Below are 18341 nucleotides of genomic sequence, written 5' to 3'. Positions count from 1 at the left end.
TTTTGTTTTTTACCAGAGCACTGTTCAGCTCTGCTTTATGGTGGTTCAGGGGATTGAACCTGGATCTTTGGAGCCTCAGGCATGAGAGTCTCTTTGCATAACCATTATGCTATCTACCCTCAGCCCCCTTTTTTATTATAATTAATTGTATGGCATTTTCTTGATCTAGAACATTTTGTTCTTTATGATTTATTGACAGATATATTCATAACCTAAAAACACATGAGAGGGTGAAGTGTTTATGGTGTTAACTTCTAAAATGCAGAGAAACACTGTCTATACTTCTAATATTGAATAATTTGAACCTGGGAGAGAAAAAAGTCAGTACCCAACTACAGTTTATCTGAGTGTTGGTGAAATGGATATTTAACATAGTACCAAGTCTAGAAAAATACAGTGTGCTGTAGAAACAGGAAAGATTTCTCACATTTATCTTCACCTTCTGCAGCTGTAGCTTGGACATTACATCAGCGTCATGACCTGACCGGTGAAGGTCAGCGGCCACTCTTCTCTGACTTCCTGATCTGGAACATCTATTTAACAGAGACAAAATACTTATCTTAGATTTACTTGTTTTGCTATACAAACAAGCTTTCTCCTTAAGTTCTCATGACTGAAACTAAGAATGTTCTCTTGATGTCCAGTTTTTTTTTTTTGTAATACTTTCAAACACTTGTAACGGAATAAAAAACAGCAGAAGTGTGTTGCTTTTGAACACCAGAATTACGTAGTGCAATTTAAATATCATCTTTAGAGCTCTGACAGTAACATTCCACTTCTCCATAGCTTAACTTTAATCCCAGAAGCCTCGTTGTAGGATTTCTCTGTTCTAGTTTTGAGAACCTATCAAGTCAGTGTGTCCACAGAACACTACTCTAGAAGATAGGTGTTGAGGACAGAGGGTGATGAAAATAATACGGATTGCACCCTCTGCTAGAGCTTGACAGTGAAATACAAGGCCATTTCAGGTGTCCTATGGTTTAAAAAAAAAAAGTGGGATTATTGTGCAACCCTCACTGGAAACCTTTTAAGGATTTAGTAATCCAGTGTTGTTCACACTTTGGATAATGCTAATATGGTAGTTAGTGAGCCCTTAACTTTTGGGTCATTCAATCTAATTAGACTTTATAGATACTTAGAACACATAATACATAAGACCCCAATTCATCTAATAACAGCAAGTCACAGTGCCATTTTAACACTGGGGAACATTGATTAAAAACAAAATGGATGGGCCAGGTGGTGGCGTACCTGGTTTAGTGCACACGTTAGAGTGCGCGAAGACCCCACTTTAAGTCCCTTGTCTCCACCTGCAGGAGGAAAGCTTCACAAGTGGTGAAGCAGATCTGCCGGTGTTTCTCTCTCTCTCTTAAAACTTTTTTTATTATCTTTATTTATATATTGGATAAAGAAGCCAGAAATCGAGAGGGAAGAGGGTGAAAGAGAGAGAGAGAGAGAGAGAGAGAGAGAGAGAGAGAGAGACCTGCAGCACTGCTTCACTACTTGAAAAGCTTTCCCCCTGCAGTTGGGGCTGGGGGCTTGAACCTGAGTCCTTGCACATTATAACATGTGCGTTCGACCAGGTGCGCCACCACATGTCCCCTCTTTCTTTCTCTTCCTCTATCTCTATCTGCCCCTCCCCTCTCAATTTCTTTGTCTCTGTCCAATAATAAAAATAAATGGATTACTTTTTAAGTTCATAAAATTTGAATAAAATCAGCCAATTCAAAGAATAGTCTTAAAATTTTAATGTGTGTGGTAATTTTAAATAAATACCAATCAAAATATGTTGTTGGATCCTTGCTCTAAACTACCTCTGTGCCTGATATAGACATTATCTCATTTGATGCTCATGGTAGCCCTGTGAGTTGGACATTCCCATCATTTCTGTGTTGCAGATGGTAATGTTTAACTTTGATGAAACAAAGGGACTCACCTAAGGTCACCTAGCCAGCACCTGGAAGGTCTGTGTAGACTCACTGTAATAGCTATTTGCTGTGTGTCCTCCCAATAAGAAATTAGAAAAATTTCTGACAGACAAACTGTCTCATTTTCACAACACATTCTAACTTTATTTATTTATTTATTTTACACCAGAGCACTGGTCAGCTCTGGCTTCTGGTGATGGAGGGGATTGAACCCGGGGACTCTGGAGCATAATCTTTTACTTTTCATCAGGAATCACAAGACTGGAGAATGAAATGACCAAGAAGTATAACATTAAAACTAGTTTTATTTATAGCATGCTAAGGAAAAACATTAGCTAGATATTGAAGTGTTTTTTTCCTTTTGTTTTATTTATTCATTTATTTATTTACTTATTTGGGTAGAGACAGTGAGAAGTCAAGAGGGGAGTGGGGAGATGAAGAGAGAGAGAAAGAGAGAGAGAGAGAGAGAGGCACCTGCAGCACTGCTTCACCACTTGCGAAGTTTTCCACCTGCAGGTGGAGACGGGGCTCGAACCCAGGTCCTTCTACACTGTAACTTGTGTGCTCAACCAGGTGCACTATCACTCAGCCCCGTGTTTGTTTGTTTGTTTTCTATTGGGAGTAAATGATGCCTTTTAATGTCAATGTTTAAAGTTGATGGCTTTGCACAGTGATAGAGATAATCTCACATTATATGTGAAGTCATAAATAGAACCTCTTGAAATGCACATACATATACATATATATATGCATGCCAATGGACTGCTTTTAAGTGCTTTATTTTTAGTTAATAGAAAACGTGTTGAGAGTTTACTTGGAAAAACTTTTGACAATAAGTACCTTGTGTTTCTTTTTATTTTACTTTCAATTGCCTTTTATCTGCCAAGGCAAAAATAATATCTCATGAGATCATTAGTCAAATCACTAGCATAGCATCTATTTTACCACGGTGAGAATGAAGTTTAAAGAGATTCTAATCAATTTTGCAAAACTTGCTTAAGTGTTGTAGTTTGTAGGTGTGTCTATAGCTGTGACTTCTGGCATAGCATTATCTAGTTTCCTTTTAGGAAAATCAAAGGTTTTGAATCATTTCCCCTATCATTATAATTTCTATTTTCTTCTCTTTATTTTCACGCAACAATTTAGACCCTCCTGCCCTTGTTTGTCCATTCCTTTCCAGGCAACACAAAGTGAAAAGTTAAGCACAACTGGACAAAAGCAAAGTTGATAAGTGAGAATATCTGACAATGAAATTCTAATACCTTGGGAAATCTGTTTGCCTTACCATCACCAGACAAAGAAGTCTTATAATTACAAGTTCCCCTTTGTGGCTGAAAAGATTTTAGTCATCAGGAACTCACTTCATCTCAGACATGGAAAGTTTTCTCACACCCACACAAGGATGATGGTACTTGTATTCAGTCCTGTTGTAACTTGAATATTAGAAAAAAAAAATCAAGGATATTATTGTAGTGAAATCATGTTTCGAGAAATGGTTTCACTCATGATATTTTAGAAAATTATTTTCCAAATTGCAGATTGTGTCCCATTAGTAGACCATAAAACTATATATATTTCACTGACACAACCAGCATACTTTAATTTTTTTTTCTTTCACTTTTAAAATCTTTTTATTTATTAGAGATGGAGAGAAATTGAGGGGGGAGATAGAGGGAGAGAGAGAGACAGAGAGACACCCGCAACCCTGCTTCACCACTCATGAAGCTTTCCCCCTGCAGGTGGGGAATGGGGCCTTGAACCCAGGTCCTTGTGCTCTGTAATGTGAGCACTTAACCAGGTGCACCACCACCCAGCCCCCAACCAGCATACTTTAAAACTAAAACAAACAAAAGGAATGGAAAAAATAGAAAACACCATTGTACATTACACTTAATAATGTGTGGCATCAGACTGCTGATATTTATACGTGTGTGTATTTATACATGTGCGCTTACTTAGGTTATAATGAATTTTTTTGTTCTGTGTTAAAAAGAAAAGTTTGAAGATTGCTACTTTTTTTTTAAAGAATCTTTTTTTTTTAACTTTTTTTTTGTTATTTTTATTTATTTATTGGATGGAGACAGCCAGAAATCAAGAGGAAAGGGGGTGATAGGGAGAGAGACAGAGAGACACCTGCAGCCCTGCTTCACCACTTGCAAAGCTTTTCCCCTGCAGGTGGGGACCGGGGGCTCGAACTCAAGTCCTTCAGCACTGTAATGTGTGCACTTAACTAGGTGCGCCACCACCCAGGCCCTGCTACATTATTTTAAGATTAGTTTGTAACTAACCTTAAGGCAAACTTTATTTCAAATAATTTCCCAATGAGTGCAATTTAACTAAAGGTTTTCTAGGGGGCAGGTGGTAGCGCACCTGGTTGAGCACATGTTACAGTGTACAAGGACCCAGGTTCGAGCCCCTGGTCCCCAACTATGGGGGGAAAGCTTTATGAGTGGTGAAGCATGGCTGCAGGTGTCTCTCTGTCTCTCCTTCCCCTCTCAATTTCTGGCTGTCTCTATCAAATAAAGACAATAAAACAATTTAGAAAAGGTTTTCTAATCCAATGTTATGCTTTCTACTATTGAAGAATTTAGTTCATATCAAGTACATCTTATTTCTGCTTTTCTGTTAGTGGAATGTGATTTCTTATCTAAGGGAAGTAGTCTTTTTTAGGAAGTTATTGTTTTCCTTTCTTAGTGACTGAAGTTAGAGTAGACTAAATAAACCACTGATTGAGTAGACAGATGTCTAAGGGTTATTTTAATCTTACCTAGAAAATATCTTGTATCTTCAAACCTTAGAATAACTGATGCTAAATACGTTAATTTATTTCAGGTATTTGAAAAAAAGCAGGTATTAAGCTCATATTGTTGGCTTTGGACATGACCATTACTCCTGGGAATTCCCGATCACATGTCTCCTTCTTCTTGACTGTGAGTTCCTTATGGTGGGAACTATATTGTAATAAGTTCCTGACTGTTTGTGGATTGAGATTTTAATTGCAGTGAGGCACATGAGCCTTACAGATAGATCTTTCACTGTACAACTTAAGGCAGTACTGAAAGTAGCCTTTAATAACGCCATGAAGAATATTAGGTGACTTTGATAGTTTTAATTATACTTTTAATTATAGTGTTTTTTCTTATAGCCCCACTATAGTGTTTAGAGAAACAAACACTTTAAACATTTTACCTTCATATCCACGTATGTGTTCTGTGTTCAGTTTTAGCATTAAACTGTCTTCTAGGGGTGGCTCAGGTGGTAGCACAGCTGGTTAACTGCACAAAAATTTATAAATGGAAACATTGACAAGGCCATAGGATACGAGGGGTACAATTCCACATAATTCCCAGCACCAGAACTTCATATCCCATCCTCTCCCCTGATAGCTTTCCTAGTCTTTTTTTAAAAAAATTTATTTATAAAAAGGAAACATTGATGAGACAGTGTGATGGTTATACAAAAAGGAAAAGCTTACTAAATGATAGGATAAGAGGGGTACAACTTCACACAATTCCCACCACCAGAATTCTGTATCCCATCCCCTCCCCTGATAGCTTTCCTATTCTTTAACCCTCTGGGAGTCTGGACCCAAGGTCATTGTGGGATAGAGAAGGTGGAAGATCTGGCTTCTGTAAGTCTCTTTTAGGTATATTCCAAGGGGCCCATGACTTTACTAGTTTTTGCCTGAGCCTGACATCTGATGTGCAGGTGGACTCAGGTTATTGTCTGGGGATATGGTGTCATGACTGGGGAAAAAAATGACAGTTTTAAAATAACTTTTAAACATCTTGTGGAAGTATCTGGACAAAGAGAGGGGTGGCAGTATAGTCCTTCCCTAGTGCTTGTCTGCTGAGAAGGGATGGTTCTGGATTTCTGTATTCTACCACCACCACCACCACCACCATAACCCTTATTTATTTATTTGTAACAAGCCTTCTATTATGTGGGTTACAAGACTGTAGGCAAGAAGAAAGGGAATCAAAAATAGACCTAAGGTGAATTCTCCTCTCATCTCTTCCCTGAAAGCCTGCCTTAGACTTCAGATTTTCAAATGGAAACGTCTTCCTTCACTAATTCGAGAGAGTTCTTTCTCCAACTGGGTTTTGCTTCTTCACCCTCCAGCTATGACCAGAAATTTGCGTTTTGTTTATGAAACTTACTGCAGGCATTTCATGAATGGATGTTCACTTGCCATTCAGTCTACCCACTTTTGCCTGCCTTTAGATATTTGTGTGATTGATTATGGTCACTTTAGTCTACTGCAGAAACTGCTGGTCTATTATAAGCCTTCCTCTTCAGAAAAGTCTTAAGGAAATGTTTTAGTGAAGTACTAATAATTCACTGAAACAGCTTCTCTCTTGTCATCCTCAATCCTTTGTTTAAACGTCTGATCGAGCATGCAACACTCACAGTGATTCAAACTTATAGCTGTCTCCCATTTTACTCTGTGTTCTATGAAGCAGCCACTGTTGCTTTTGTGTGTCTCCAAGAGTAGCATACCTGCTGTGTGGCAAATAATACTGTAGATTCTCCCCAATCTCTAATGACCTGTTTGGACTCTATCAGAAACCATCTGGGAGTCGGGCGGTGGCGCAGTGGGTTAAGCGCAGGTGGCGCAAAGCGCAGGGACCGGCGTCAGGATCCCGGTTCGAGCCCCCGGCTCCCCACCTGCAGGGGAGTCGCTTCACGGGCGGTGAAGCAGGTCTGCAGGTGTCTATCTTTCTCTCCCCTCTCTCTCTGTCTTCCCCTCCTCTCTCCACTTCTCTCTGTCCTATCCAACAACAAAGCAACGTCAACAATGGCAATAATAACTGCAACGAGGCTGCAACAACTAGGGCAACAAAAAGGGGGAAAAATGGCCTCCAGGAGTGGTGGATTCATGGTACAGGCACCGAGCTCAGCAATAACCCTGGAGGGAAAAAAAAAAAAAAAAAGAAACCATCTAATCTGTGAAAGGCATTACCTGAGAAGCGAATGTTGAATGATTGTCAATTCTCAGCTGAACTGTGTTCTCTTAAAATCCTCTTGGTCTAAGCTTCCAACTCTACCAGGGGTATTTTGCATACATTAGTTTGGTTAACAGTAGGTTAGAAGATTGTGAAATTACAGGGTGTAGTTCCCCACTGCATTCACCACCAAAGCATCCCCACCCTTCCACCCATCAAAGATAACTACCATAGTTCTCACAAAGTCTTTGAAACAAGTCTGTGGGGGCCAGGCTGTGGCATATCTAGTATTACCAAGCATAAGGACCCGATTTGAGCCCCTGCTCCTCACCCTCAGGGTGTCCAGTTCACAAGCAATGAGACAAGTCTGCAGGTGTCTGTCTTTCCCTCTATCTCCCCACGTCTTCTCTCAATTCCTCTCTGTCCTACCTAAGGGAAAAAGAAAGAGAGAGAGAGAGAAAGAAAGAAAGAAAGAAAGAAAAAAAGGAAGAAAGAAAGAAAGAAAGAAAAAAGAGAGAGAGAAAGAAAGAAAGAAAGTCCACTGGTAGTGGTAGATTCTAAGTGCTGGCACCAAGCCCCAGCAATAAACCTGGTGGCAATAAAATAATTAAAAAAAAAACAATTAAAAAAGGAAACAATTCATTTGCTTCTGTTTTTGTTTGTTCTTGCAAGTTCATGTGTATTAGTGCTCTAGATTCCACATATGAGTAGAACCACCTGGTAGTTGTCTTTTATCTCTTACTTCTCTAAGCATAATCACCTCCAATTCCATCCATGTTGTCCCAAAGGACACAATTAGTCTCTTTTGATTGCAGAGTAGTATTCCATGGAATAGATATCGCACACCTTCTTTACCCAGTCATCTGCTGATGAGCATTTAGGCTGCTTCCACTCTTTGGCTATTATGAATAATGCAACTATGAGCATAGGGGTGCGTAATATCTCTTCAAATTAGTGTTTGCATGCCTTTTAGATAACGCCCAAGAGTAGTATCACAGAGTCATAAGGTAATTCCACTTGTATTTGTTTTCTAATCTTTCTTTCTCTCTCTCTTTCTTTCTTTCTTTCTTTCTTTCTTTCTCTCTCTCTTTTTCTTTGTTCCCAGAGCACTGTTCAGCTCTGGCTTATGGTGGTGCAGGGGACTGAACCTGGGACTTAGTCCATTTGTATTTGTTTAAGGACTCCCCATACCATCTTCCGAAGGGGCTGCACTAGTTTGCATTCCCACTCATTATTTCATTTAGTCAGCACAGTGACCCTCATAAGTGAGTAATGTTATTGCTACACATGACCTTGAAGGGTGTCTTCTACTATAGAAAGCTACAAATGGCAAAACTGAATTCCAAGAGCCTACTGTGCAAATATGTATTGGTAGGTGAATCAGTGGTTAGAAAAAGCAATGTGGCTAAATGATATATTTTTAAGAGATTTCCATTCTAATATATGACGTATTCTCATCAACAATATTCAGAAGATCAAACAGGAAAGTGAGGTTAATAACCTGAAATAATAAATACTGTTTTAAAATGTAATCTTTTTTCTTTTAGCTTTTTGCTCTCTCTAAAGAAAAGCAGTAAGATAACCTGTCTTGGAGATTATATTGCATTTTCCCATTTCTCAGTAAGAATGAATTAAATTCACTTATTACTTCATTTTTTTTTTTTTAACAGGTGATGGCTGTGGACACATAGTGACCTATCAGGACAGTGGCACAATGACATCTAAGAATTATCCTGGCACTTACCCCAATCACACTTTTTGTGAAAAAACAATTACAGTACCGAAAGGGAAGAGATTGATTCTCAGATTGGGTGATTTGGATATTGAATCGCAGTCCTGTGCTTCTGACTACCTTCTCTTCACCAGCTCTTCCAATCAGTATGGTAAGAAGAAAGACTTCAATTTCTGTGAGCTTTTTTTAAAAAAAAAAAAAAAAAGAGAGAGAGAGAGAGAGAGATTTGGGGGTAGGAGTAAATAGCATGATGGTTATGCAAAGAGACTGTCATGCCTGAGGCTCCAAAGTCCCAAGTTCAATCCCCTGCACCATCATAAGCTAGAGCTGAGCAAAGCTCTGGTTTAACAAAAAAAAAAAAAAAAAAAAAAAGAAGAAAAGAAGAAGAAAAATGAGATTTGTGGAAGAGAGAAAGTGATGTGCTAATTAGCATTATAGCCTGGGAAAATCAGAAGAGAAAGTTGGCTTTTGAAAAATCTCAGGGAACATCACATGGATACATTTCTCCTTGACAACAGAGATATCTAGGAGATGTTAGTATTAGCCATGTGTATGTCTCTGAAGCTTTGTTTGAGTCTATGTCTTGCTGGGAAGAGAACTGAAGATGTATGGCATTTGGCTAAAACATGTACAGTTCATTCATTCACTTGACAAATATTTATTGAATAGTGATTTAGGTGGAATGTAGCCATGAAAAAAGAAAAAAAACAACAATGTTCCTCCTTTCATGGTGTTTACATTAGTGAGGAAGAGAGAGTGGAAAATAAACCAATGCTTCTATAATAGGAGGAGTAATAAGAAAGAGAAAGAAAAATAAAGTGTCCTAATGTGATATATGTATGAAAGTTTCTGTGTTCTTTCAGATAGAATAGTCAGGAACATTTTTTCCAAGAAGATACATTTGAGCAGAAGAATGAATGAAGTAAGAAACTAGGCCATGTACCTATGTCTGGGGTTAGATGTTTTTGGACAAGGGAATGAACTCCTACACAGTTTTTAAAATAATCTTTTGAAGTGAGGTTTTTTTTTTTTTTTAATGTCCTTTGCTGGTACATGGCTGATATGTTGCATCCTATAGCCACTGACCACTTATAGTGACACTATGAGCCTGTGCCCAAGGAAACAACTTGCATTTAGATAATTTATTTAGTGGATAGAGATAGTCAGAAATTGAAAGGAAAGGGAGAGAGACAGAGAGACACTGCTTCACCACTTACAAAGCTTTCCCCCTGCAGGTGGAGACTGGTGACTCGAACCAGGGTCCTTGCACACTGTAACATGTATGTTCAGTCAGGTATGCCACCACCCAGTTCCTAGACTTTATCTGTAGCAATGAAGTTCAGTAATTCTCATTTTTCTCTCTATGAAAAAGTATATTTGTCTTTTAAAAACAGCAATTATACTCATCCTAGAAATAAACATATTCAGTGACTGTTACTTCATGCCAGGGGCAAGCCTGGCTTTTTACATAGATTTATCTGTAGCCTTTATGGTAAATATTATTAACTCCATCCCACAAACAGGGGAAGTGAGGCTCAATGAGATTTAGGTAATAACATATCAAATAGCAGTTAAGTGCTGAAACAGCTGTATAATCTGTCTTTGCTGCTCAGAGACACTTGTCTCCAGATATTTGCTTTTCTCTTATAGTCAGTCCCATACCCCAGAGAAAAGTGTAGTGAATTACCACCCTTCCCAGGCGGGCCAACCTAATATTATGTCAGATAACAATTTTGTCTAAAATACAGGTATGCTTAATTTTTTGTGTGTGTGGGAGCTGTTCTTAACAGAAAATATGTAGTGATGCTTAGAGCTTATTTCTTTTATGACTGTTTTAAAGATTTCCCAGTCAGGGTTGGGCTGGGTGTTGTCACACCTGGTTATGTGTACATAATGCCATGTGCAGGGACTGTGGTTCGAGCCCCTGCGTGAGGCAGGCCTGCAGGTGTCTTTATCTTTCTTTCTCCCTTCCCCTCTCAATTTCTCTCTGTCCTATCAAGTATAAGAGAAAGAAGAATCAAAGGAAAAACTGGCTACCAGGAACAGTAGTGGGTTTGTAGTGCCAGCACCCAGCCCCAGTAACAATCCTGGTGGCAATTAAAAAAAAAGGACTTTCCCAGTTAGTCATACTAAGGCAAATTCAGTAAACAGATAATGAAAATTATCCAAAAAAGTAGATGTAAACAGAGAACTGGAATATTTCAACCCTATAAACAAAGTTTTTATTTAAAATGTGTGTGTGTGTGTGTGTGTGTGTGTGTGTGTGTGTGTGTATTCTTTTAATGAGAAAGGTGTTGGGGGAGGGAGAGAGAGAGACACTTCAGCCAAGACCAAAGCACTGCTAAGTTTTGGCTTATGGGTGGAGCTGGGGCTTGAACCTCAGAGCCCCAGGCATTAGATTCTTTTGCATGACCATTATGCTAGCTCCTCAGCCCTTCTTATGAATAAATTTAAAAAGAGCTAAATGGCTTAAGGTCATATATAGAAAACATATACTTGCATATGTTATATATGTTTGTCTTATGTAGTCTTGAAGAACTCTTGGTGGCCCCACTTATCCATGTATGTGTGATTATAATATTTAATCTAGTGACTTGAGTGTAGCAGATCCTCGGTGAATAAATGTTTTGTTTTGTTTTGTTTTACCAGAGCACTGCTTAGCTCTGGTTTATGATGGTATAGAGAACTGAACCTGGGACTTTGGGGTTTCAGGCATGAGAGTCTTTTTACACAACCATTATGCCATCTACCCCCAGCCAAAATGTCATTATTTTAAGTATACATATCTTTGCTTGGTACATATTATGCTCAAAGACTATCAGCTGTTAGCACAGAAAGCAAATAGTATGTTGCTGAATTATATTTTTTGTCTATGCTTCTAAATCTATGTTAGTTTGCTTTTTTAGAAAGAGACAGAGAGGCAGAAAGGTAGATTGTAAGAGAGACCACAAGACTGAAGTTTCCTTCAATGTGGTGGGGGCTGGACTTGAACTTGGGTCACACACAAGGCAAAGCAACCCACTATCCCAGTGAGCTATTTTGCCAAGCCCTCTAAATCTACTATAGTAAATAAAATGACAACTAATTTCCAAAGGTGGAAAAAAAAACATGTTATATACTCTCTTGGATTATTAAATAGCTGTTTGTTTAAAAGACTTTTTGACTTAAAAAACTGCTTATGGTTTAGTAACAAACATGTTGGGATAAAATGAATTTGAACATAGCTATAGCAAATGTTAATGTAAAACTATAGAGGGTTTGACTTCTGTGGATTTCTTATTTTTCTCTCTACTTTCTATTTTTTAATAGAAATGTTTCTTAGTAGAAAAAATAAGATTTTTTTTTTTAAATGAAAATACCAAGAAACTAATATTTCAGCTTGGTTAAGATAGTCGCAGTGTCAGCTTGAACTTCCCCAGTGAGTGCAGATATCCACAGAGAATGAGAGGAAAGTACAGAAATGTTTAGTCTCTCTGTTGTCAGAGCTCAGGAGGCTGTTGCCCACCTCTCAGGAACGTGGGAGGCTCCTCAGCAGCTGGTTTGACTGAGGGGCTTTGGAGAAAAGCCTCAGTGGGGAGTCGGGCAGCAGCGCAGCGGGGGTTAAGTGCACGTAAGGGTCACGGTTTGAGCCCCTGGCCCCCCACCTGCAGGGGAGTCACTTCACAAGTGGTGAAGCAGGTCTGCAGGTGTCTGTCTTTCTCTCCCCCTCTCTGTCTTCCCTTCCTCTCTCCATTTCTCTCTGTCCTATCCAACAACAACAACAATAATGAATACAACGGTAAAACAACAAGGGCAACAAAAAGGGAATAAAAAATAAATATTAAAGAAAGGAAGGAAGGAAGGAAGGAAGGAAGGAAGAAAGAAAGAAAGAAAGAAAGAAAGAAAGAAAGAAAGAAAGAAAGAAAGAAAGAAAGAAAGGACTCCAGCAAGAAAGAAAGAAAGAGACTCCAGCATCGGCTCAAGGAAGACCTAGGAACTGAAACAGCTGAGTTGTGTTTTTACTCAGCTTGATGCATTTTTCATTAGCCAATTAATGGCTAAAACCTGTTGCCAAGAGATTTTTAAGACTTCTTCAGTATCGAACATTTGAGTATGAAGTTAATGTTTTGAAAAAGAATAATGTATTCTGGCATTAGTGTTTTATCAGCTCTGCCAAAAATGGGAAGACTTGGAAAGTGACTGCATTAACTACTGTAAATACGCTGAAGTTGTACATTTTTTTAAATCTTTGTATAGTTCACTATTTTATTATTATTTATTTATTTATTTATTGGATAGAAACATCCAGAAATCAAAAGGGAAGGAGGAGATAGGGAGGGAGAGAGAAAGAGAGATATCTGCAGTATTGCTTCACCACTCACAAAGCTTTCCCCCTGCAGGTGGGGACTGGGGGCTCGAACTCGAGTCCTTGCGCATTATAACATGTGTGCTCAACCAGGTGCACCACCACCCTGAGCCCCTGTAGTTCATTCTTAATGGTTCACTCCAAACCAATTTTGTCTTAAATATTGTGTTCATGTGAACTGGGTGCTTATAATCTACATTCATTGTAGCAACATAAACTGTAAAGAGTGACCCTCGACAGTTGTCATGATAGGTTAAAAAAAAAAAGCCTGATAGAAGTAAATTGGGATTACTGGGCAGATGAGAGAGCTCACCTAGTAGGATACCCACCTTGTCATTCACTAGGTTTGAACCACAGCACTACACATGGGAGTATTTTGGCTCCAGAGAAAGCTTTGTGCTGTGAGCTATCTCATATATATATATATATATATTATTGGGCAGAGTCAGACAGACATTGAGAGGGGAGGGGAAGATGGAGATAGGGAGACACTTGCAGCCCTGCTTCACCACTAGTGAAGTTTTCCCCTTGCAGATGAGGACCAGGGCCTTGAAGGTCCTTGTGCATTTGACCAGGTGTGCCACCCCTGGCCCTCTATCTCTATCTCTGTGTATTTCTGTCTTTATGTCTCTCTGAGAAAAAGATGGCATTAATTGGTTTTATGTGTGTTGGTTAATGTGTGACTGACTTATATTTCAAATTCAATAATTATCAGCTAGAAGGGTGTGTTATATGTCTATGACTGAGTCAAGATACTCTCTTCCATTCAGAATAGACCAGGAAGCAACAAAGTTGATAAAACATATCAATCCTACTTTAGAAAATTGTTTTTTTAAGAATACAATAAATTTGAAATATACTTAAATATGAATTTTCCTTTTAAACTTACAGACATGTTTTAGATATAACATATATGCATTCACAATTGTGAGTTAATATCGTGACCAAAAAAATTCTTAAGAAATAGCGTGTACTACTTAATGGAGATTATTTTAGTGTAACTAAAGGAATACTTAGTTTTATTTAAAGAGATCTATGGAAACTGAGAAACCTATTCAAAGAAATACCAGTGTTCCTTTTTTGGTCTGTGATCCAGTCATGCAGCATTTAGTTGTCATGATTTCTGTTTTATTTTATGTGTTCCTCAGCCTCTCGTTGTCTGATACACTTAAAAAAATTTTTTTTTATTTATAAAATGGAAACACAAGTCCATAGGATAAGAGGGGTACTATTCCACACAATTCCCACCACCAGAACTCCATATCCCATCCCATCCCCTGATAGCTTTCCTATTCTTTATCCCTCTGGGAGTATGGACCCAGGGTCATTATGGGGTGCAGAAGGTGGAAGGTCTGGCTTCTGTAATTGCTTCCCCACTGGACATGGGTGTTGACAGGTCAATCCATACTCCCAGCCTGTCTCTCTCTTTCCCTAGGAGGGCAGGGCTCCAGGACACATTGGTGCGGTCGTCTGCCTTGGGAAGTCCAGTTGGCATCATTGTTGTCTGGTACACTTTTAAAAGAGTACTGACTAGTTATTTTGTTATTTTGTAGAATATGTGTAAATTGGTTGGTTTAATGTTTCATCATGATTAAATTCAGATTATCACTTTCTGGCAAGCATAATGTCATTCTCTAAAGTGATATTTATTTATTTATTTTTATATTTCTCCCACTTTATTGGGGGTTTAATTTTTTTTCTTTCTTTTGCAAGTAGGTGCAGAGAGAATTAAGGGGGGAAAGAAAAAAGAGAGGGAAAGAGAAAGAGAAACATCTGTCAGACTATTTCACAACTCATGAAGCATTCCCCTTACAAGGATGAACCAGGGACTTGAACCCCATTCCTTGCAAATAGTTATGTGTGTGCTCTACTGGGTGAACCACCATGCAGCCCCTAAATTCATTTTTCTTTTCTTTTTTTTTTTTTCGTATTTATTCCCTTTTGTTGCCCTTGTTTTATTGTTGTAGTCATTATTATTACTGATGTCATCATTGTTGGATAGGACAGAGAGAAATAGAGAGAGGAGGGGAAGACAGAGAGGGGGAGAGAAAGTCACCTGCAGAACTATTTCACCACTTGCAAAGTGACCCCCTGCAGGTGTGGAGCCGGGGGCTCGAATCGGGATCCTTACACCGATCCTTGTACTTTATGCCAAGTGCGCTTAACCCACTGGACTAACGCCCAACTCCCTAAATTCACTTTTCAAAGGCTTGCTTGCAACAATTTCCAGCATTAGCTATTGTGAGGTCATATGTTATTCGCCCCCAGATACAAGAACTAAATCCACATTAAGCTTTCTTTGCTTTTCATTTTTTGTCAGGTGGCCTTTTTTGTTTGTTTTTTTTTCATTCAAAACTACATTTATAAACAATTATTAACTCATTAGTAAAAGTAATTAAATGAAAAAAATATATAACTACATTCATTTAAGGTTTTTTATATATTTTTATTTGTTTATTATTGGATAAAGACAGAGAGAAATTGGGAAGGAGGAGATAGAGAGAGAGAGAGAGAGAGATACAGACACCTGCAGCCCTTCTTCACCACCTGTGATGCTTTCCCCCTGCAGGTGGGGACTGGAGGCTTGAACCCGGGTCCTTGAACACTGTAATATGTGCACTTAACCAGGTGTGCCACTGCCTGCCCCCCCTTTTTTTAAAGGACTCAAGTATAAAGGTACATCTCGTCTTTATAGGACAATTTGGGAAAACCATTTTACTTACCAAAAGTAGTCTAGGGTTGAACAAATCTCTTTAAACCTGGGACTTGAAGATTCAAATAACAAGTCTATTTAGACAACATATCTTCAAATTTTAATTGTATATATAGTACACTTCAGACTGTTGATTTGGTATGGATCCTCTATCTCCTTTTAATTTTCATGATGTAAAATAATAAGTTTCATAAACATTACAATATCTTGATATTTGGGGGAAAGTTAATGATAATTCTGGCATTGTATTACGCAATATACATATATTTAAAATATGAAATAGCTAATACTGTTTTCTGTTACCTAATGAGGGAAGGCTGTGTATTCATACTGAAGGTAATTTTCCCCCCCTTTTGTTGCCCTGGTTGTTTTATCGTTGTTGTACTTATTATTATCGCTGTTATTTATGTCGTTTTTGTTGGATAGGACAGAGGGAAATGGAGAGAGGAGGGGAAGACAGAGAGGAGGAGAGATAGACAGACACCTGCAGACGTGCTTCACCGCCTGTGAAGCGACTCCCCTGTAGGTGGGGGGCCGGAGGTTCTTGCGCGGGTCCTTGCGCGGGTCCTTGTGCTTTGCCCACCTGAGCTTAACCCGCTGCGCTACCGCCCAGCCCCCTGAAGGTCTTTTTTTTTTTCAACTTTAAAGCCCTTTAGTGACCCTGTAACCTTTATTCACTTGCTGGTTAAATTCTATTTCTGGTCTTCCTGACCAGAAAGAACCAGAAAAAAAATTAATTTTCTGAGGCATACTCCACCACCAGTGATCTCAGAACTCCCTAGAGGGGCTGTGGTCTTCCTAATAGTTCAAGATTAACTATGTCAGGTTTTCCCTGAAAGTTGACCTTCCCTCTGTGGGTAGAATTGAGAATAGTCCCTGGATCCCCTGAAGGACCGATTGGAGTCTAGGTGGGAACCAGGTATCCGCTTCTCAAAATCACAAAAGCCCTTGTAGTGATGGATTTTCTTAGGTTTTTCTGTCCAGGTCACTGTGGATCAATAAAGTCAGGCTGGCCTTCAGCAAGGGTTAAGATTAACATTATTTTGTTTCTGCCTAGGCAGAAACACTTGTGCTTAACAGTGCAAACCTTGGAATTCGACTACTACCTACTTCTAAATTCCTACCTTAACACTTGTTGGTTTTGCCACCAACATTATCGCTGGTGCCTCCACAAAAAATCCACTGCTCATGGTAGCCATTTTCCTTCCTTTCTTCCTTTTTTTTTTTCTTAATAGAGACAGAAATAGGCAGAGAAAGGGAAAGAGAGACACCAGCTGCATTACTCCGCCACTCAGGAAGCTTCCCACCTGCAAGTGGAGACCTGGGGCTTGAACTCATTTAGGCTTGTTTTTTTAATTGCCTGACCTTATGCAAATTACTTGATTTTTTTATCCATTTTTATTTTTAAAATGTGGAAAATAATGTCTGCACCAACTGATGATTGAGGTACATATTCACGTGCACATACAAATAAATTAAAAGAAAGATGCCCGGTGCATTTAATGCACTCAGCAAATATAAATCTTCATTATTACACTTTGTTTTCACCTTTTTCCCTCTTCCCCTTTCATACTGTTTCCTCAGTATGAAAGTATAGATTATTCTTTGTCTTAAAAAAAAAAGTGCATGGATCACTCCCTCACTTTTTAGTACCCTGAACACTGTCCTTACCCCAAGCAGAAACTGAGCTGCACACACCCCTCACTCTGGTACATTCCGGGTACCTAAGTTTGCCCTAAAATCATTTTAGGTCTGTGACAGGAATTCCCTCAGCCAGAACTAGCTCTATCTTTAATTTGTCTTCATCTAACCTCATGAATTGAGCAGAAAACAGGTATTCTCTAAGTCCACAGTTATAGTCAGTTTGTTTATTTATTTATATTAATTGTCAATGCCAGTCCACATTTTTTTTCCTGCATCAAGGGTTATTGCTGGGACTCAGTGTCTGTACTTGGAATTCACTGCTCCTGGTGGCCTTTTCTCCCATTTTGTTATCTTTGCTGTTACACTTGTTGTCATTATTATTGTTCCTATTGCTGTTGTTGGATAAGACAGAGAAAAATGCAGAGGGGGGGAGAGAAAGATAGACATCTGCAGACCTGCTTCACTGCCTGTGAAGTGACTCCCCTGCAGGTGGGAAGCCAGGGGCTCCAACTGGGATCCTTCTTACATCAGTCCTTGTGTTATGTACCATGTGTGCTTAACCTACTGCATTACCGCCCAGGCCCCACCAAATTTCCTTTTCTTCTTCAAAAATTGCTAAATTTCCTGCTCTTTGCAGGAATGTGTTAAGATGTTATTCATGGCTCTCTCCAGGCATGTCCCCACCCATATTTACAAACTCAGCTTTTAGTCTTTCCGTCTGTGTACCTTTTCCTAAACACATCATACAGTTTCATGTCCCCAAGACATCTGTTGATGTAGACCCTTGCAGGTAGCCCTCTTTTTCCCCCTTCCTCTTGCTTTTCCTGCCATTTGATTTACATAAAGCTTTAGAACTCTACTTATTATCATTACACTGTAGAAGGCTGTCCCTGGGCAGACGACCCCACCAATGTGTCCTGGAGACCCACCTCCCCAGAGCCCTGCCCCACTAGGGAAAGAGAGAGACAGGCTGGGAGTATGGATTGACCTGTCAATGCCCATATTCAGCAGGGAAGCAATTACAGAAGCCAGA

The 18341-nt window shown here is 39.1% G+C and overlaps 1 protein-coding gene across 4 annotated transcripts in view; it reads left to right on the top strand.

Moving 5' to 3' along the window:
• Positions 1-18341, top strand: part of DCBLD1 (discoidin, CUB and LCCL domain containing 1) — a 95114-nt gene that overhangs the window by 15774 nt on the left and 60999 nt on the right. For 3 of the 4 annotated variants that reach the window (XM_060190559.1, XM_060190558.1, XM_060190556.1), the window contains exon 2: positions 8545-8757. The exons of the other annotated variant lie outside the window; for it this stretch is intronic. In XM_060190559.1, the coding sequence (XP_060046542.1) occupies positions 8545-8757 (213 nt within the window). The remainder of the gene's footprint in view (positions 1-8544; positions 8758-18341) is intronic. 4 annotated transcript variants of the gene reach the window in all.

The sequence above is a fragment of the Erinaceus europaeus genome, chromosome 4, assembly GCF_950295315.1.
Source record: "Erinaceus europaeus chromosome 4, mEriEur2.1, whole genome shotgun sequence".
Classification (NCBI taxonomy): Eukaryota; Metazoa; Chordata; class Mammalia; order Eulipotyphla; family Erinaceidae; genus Erinaceus; species Erinaceus europaeus.
This window is presented reverse-complemented; position numbering and strand designations above follow the sequence as displayed.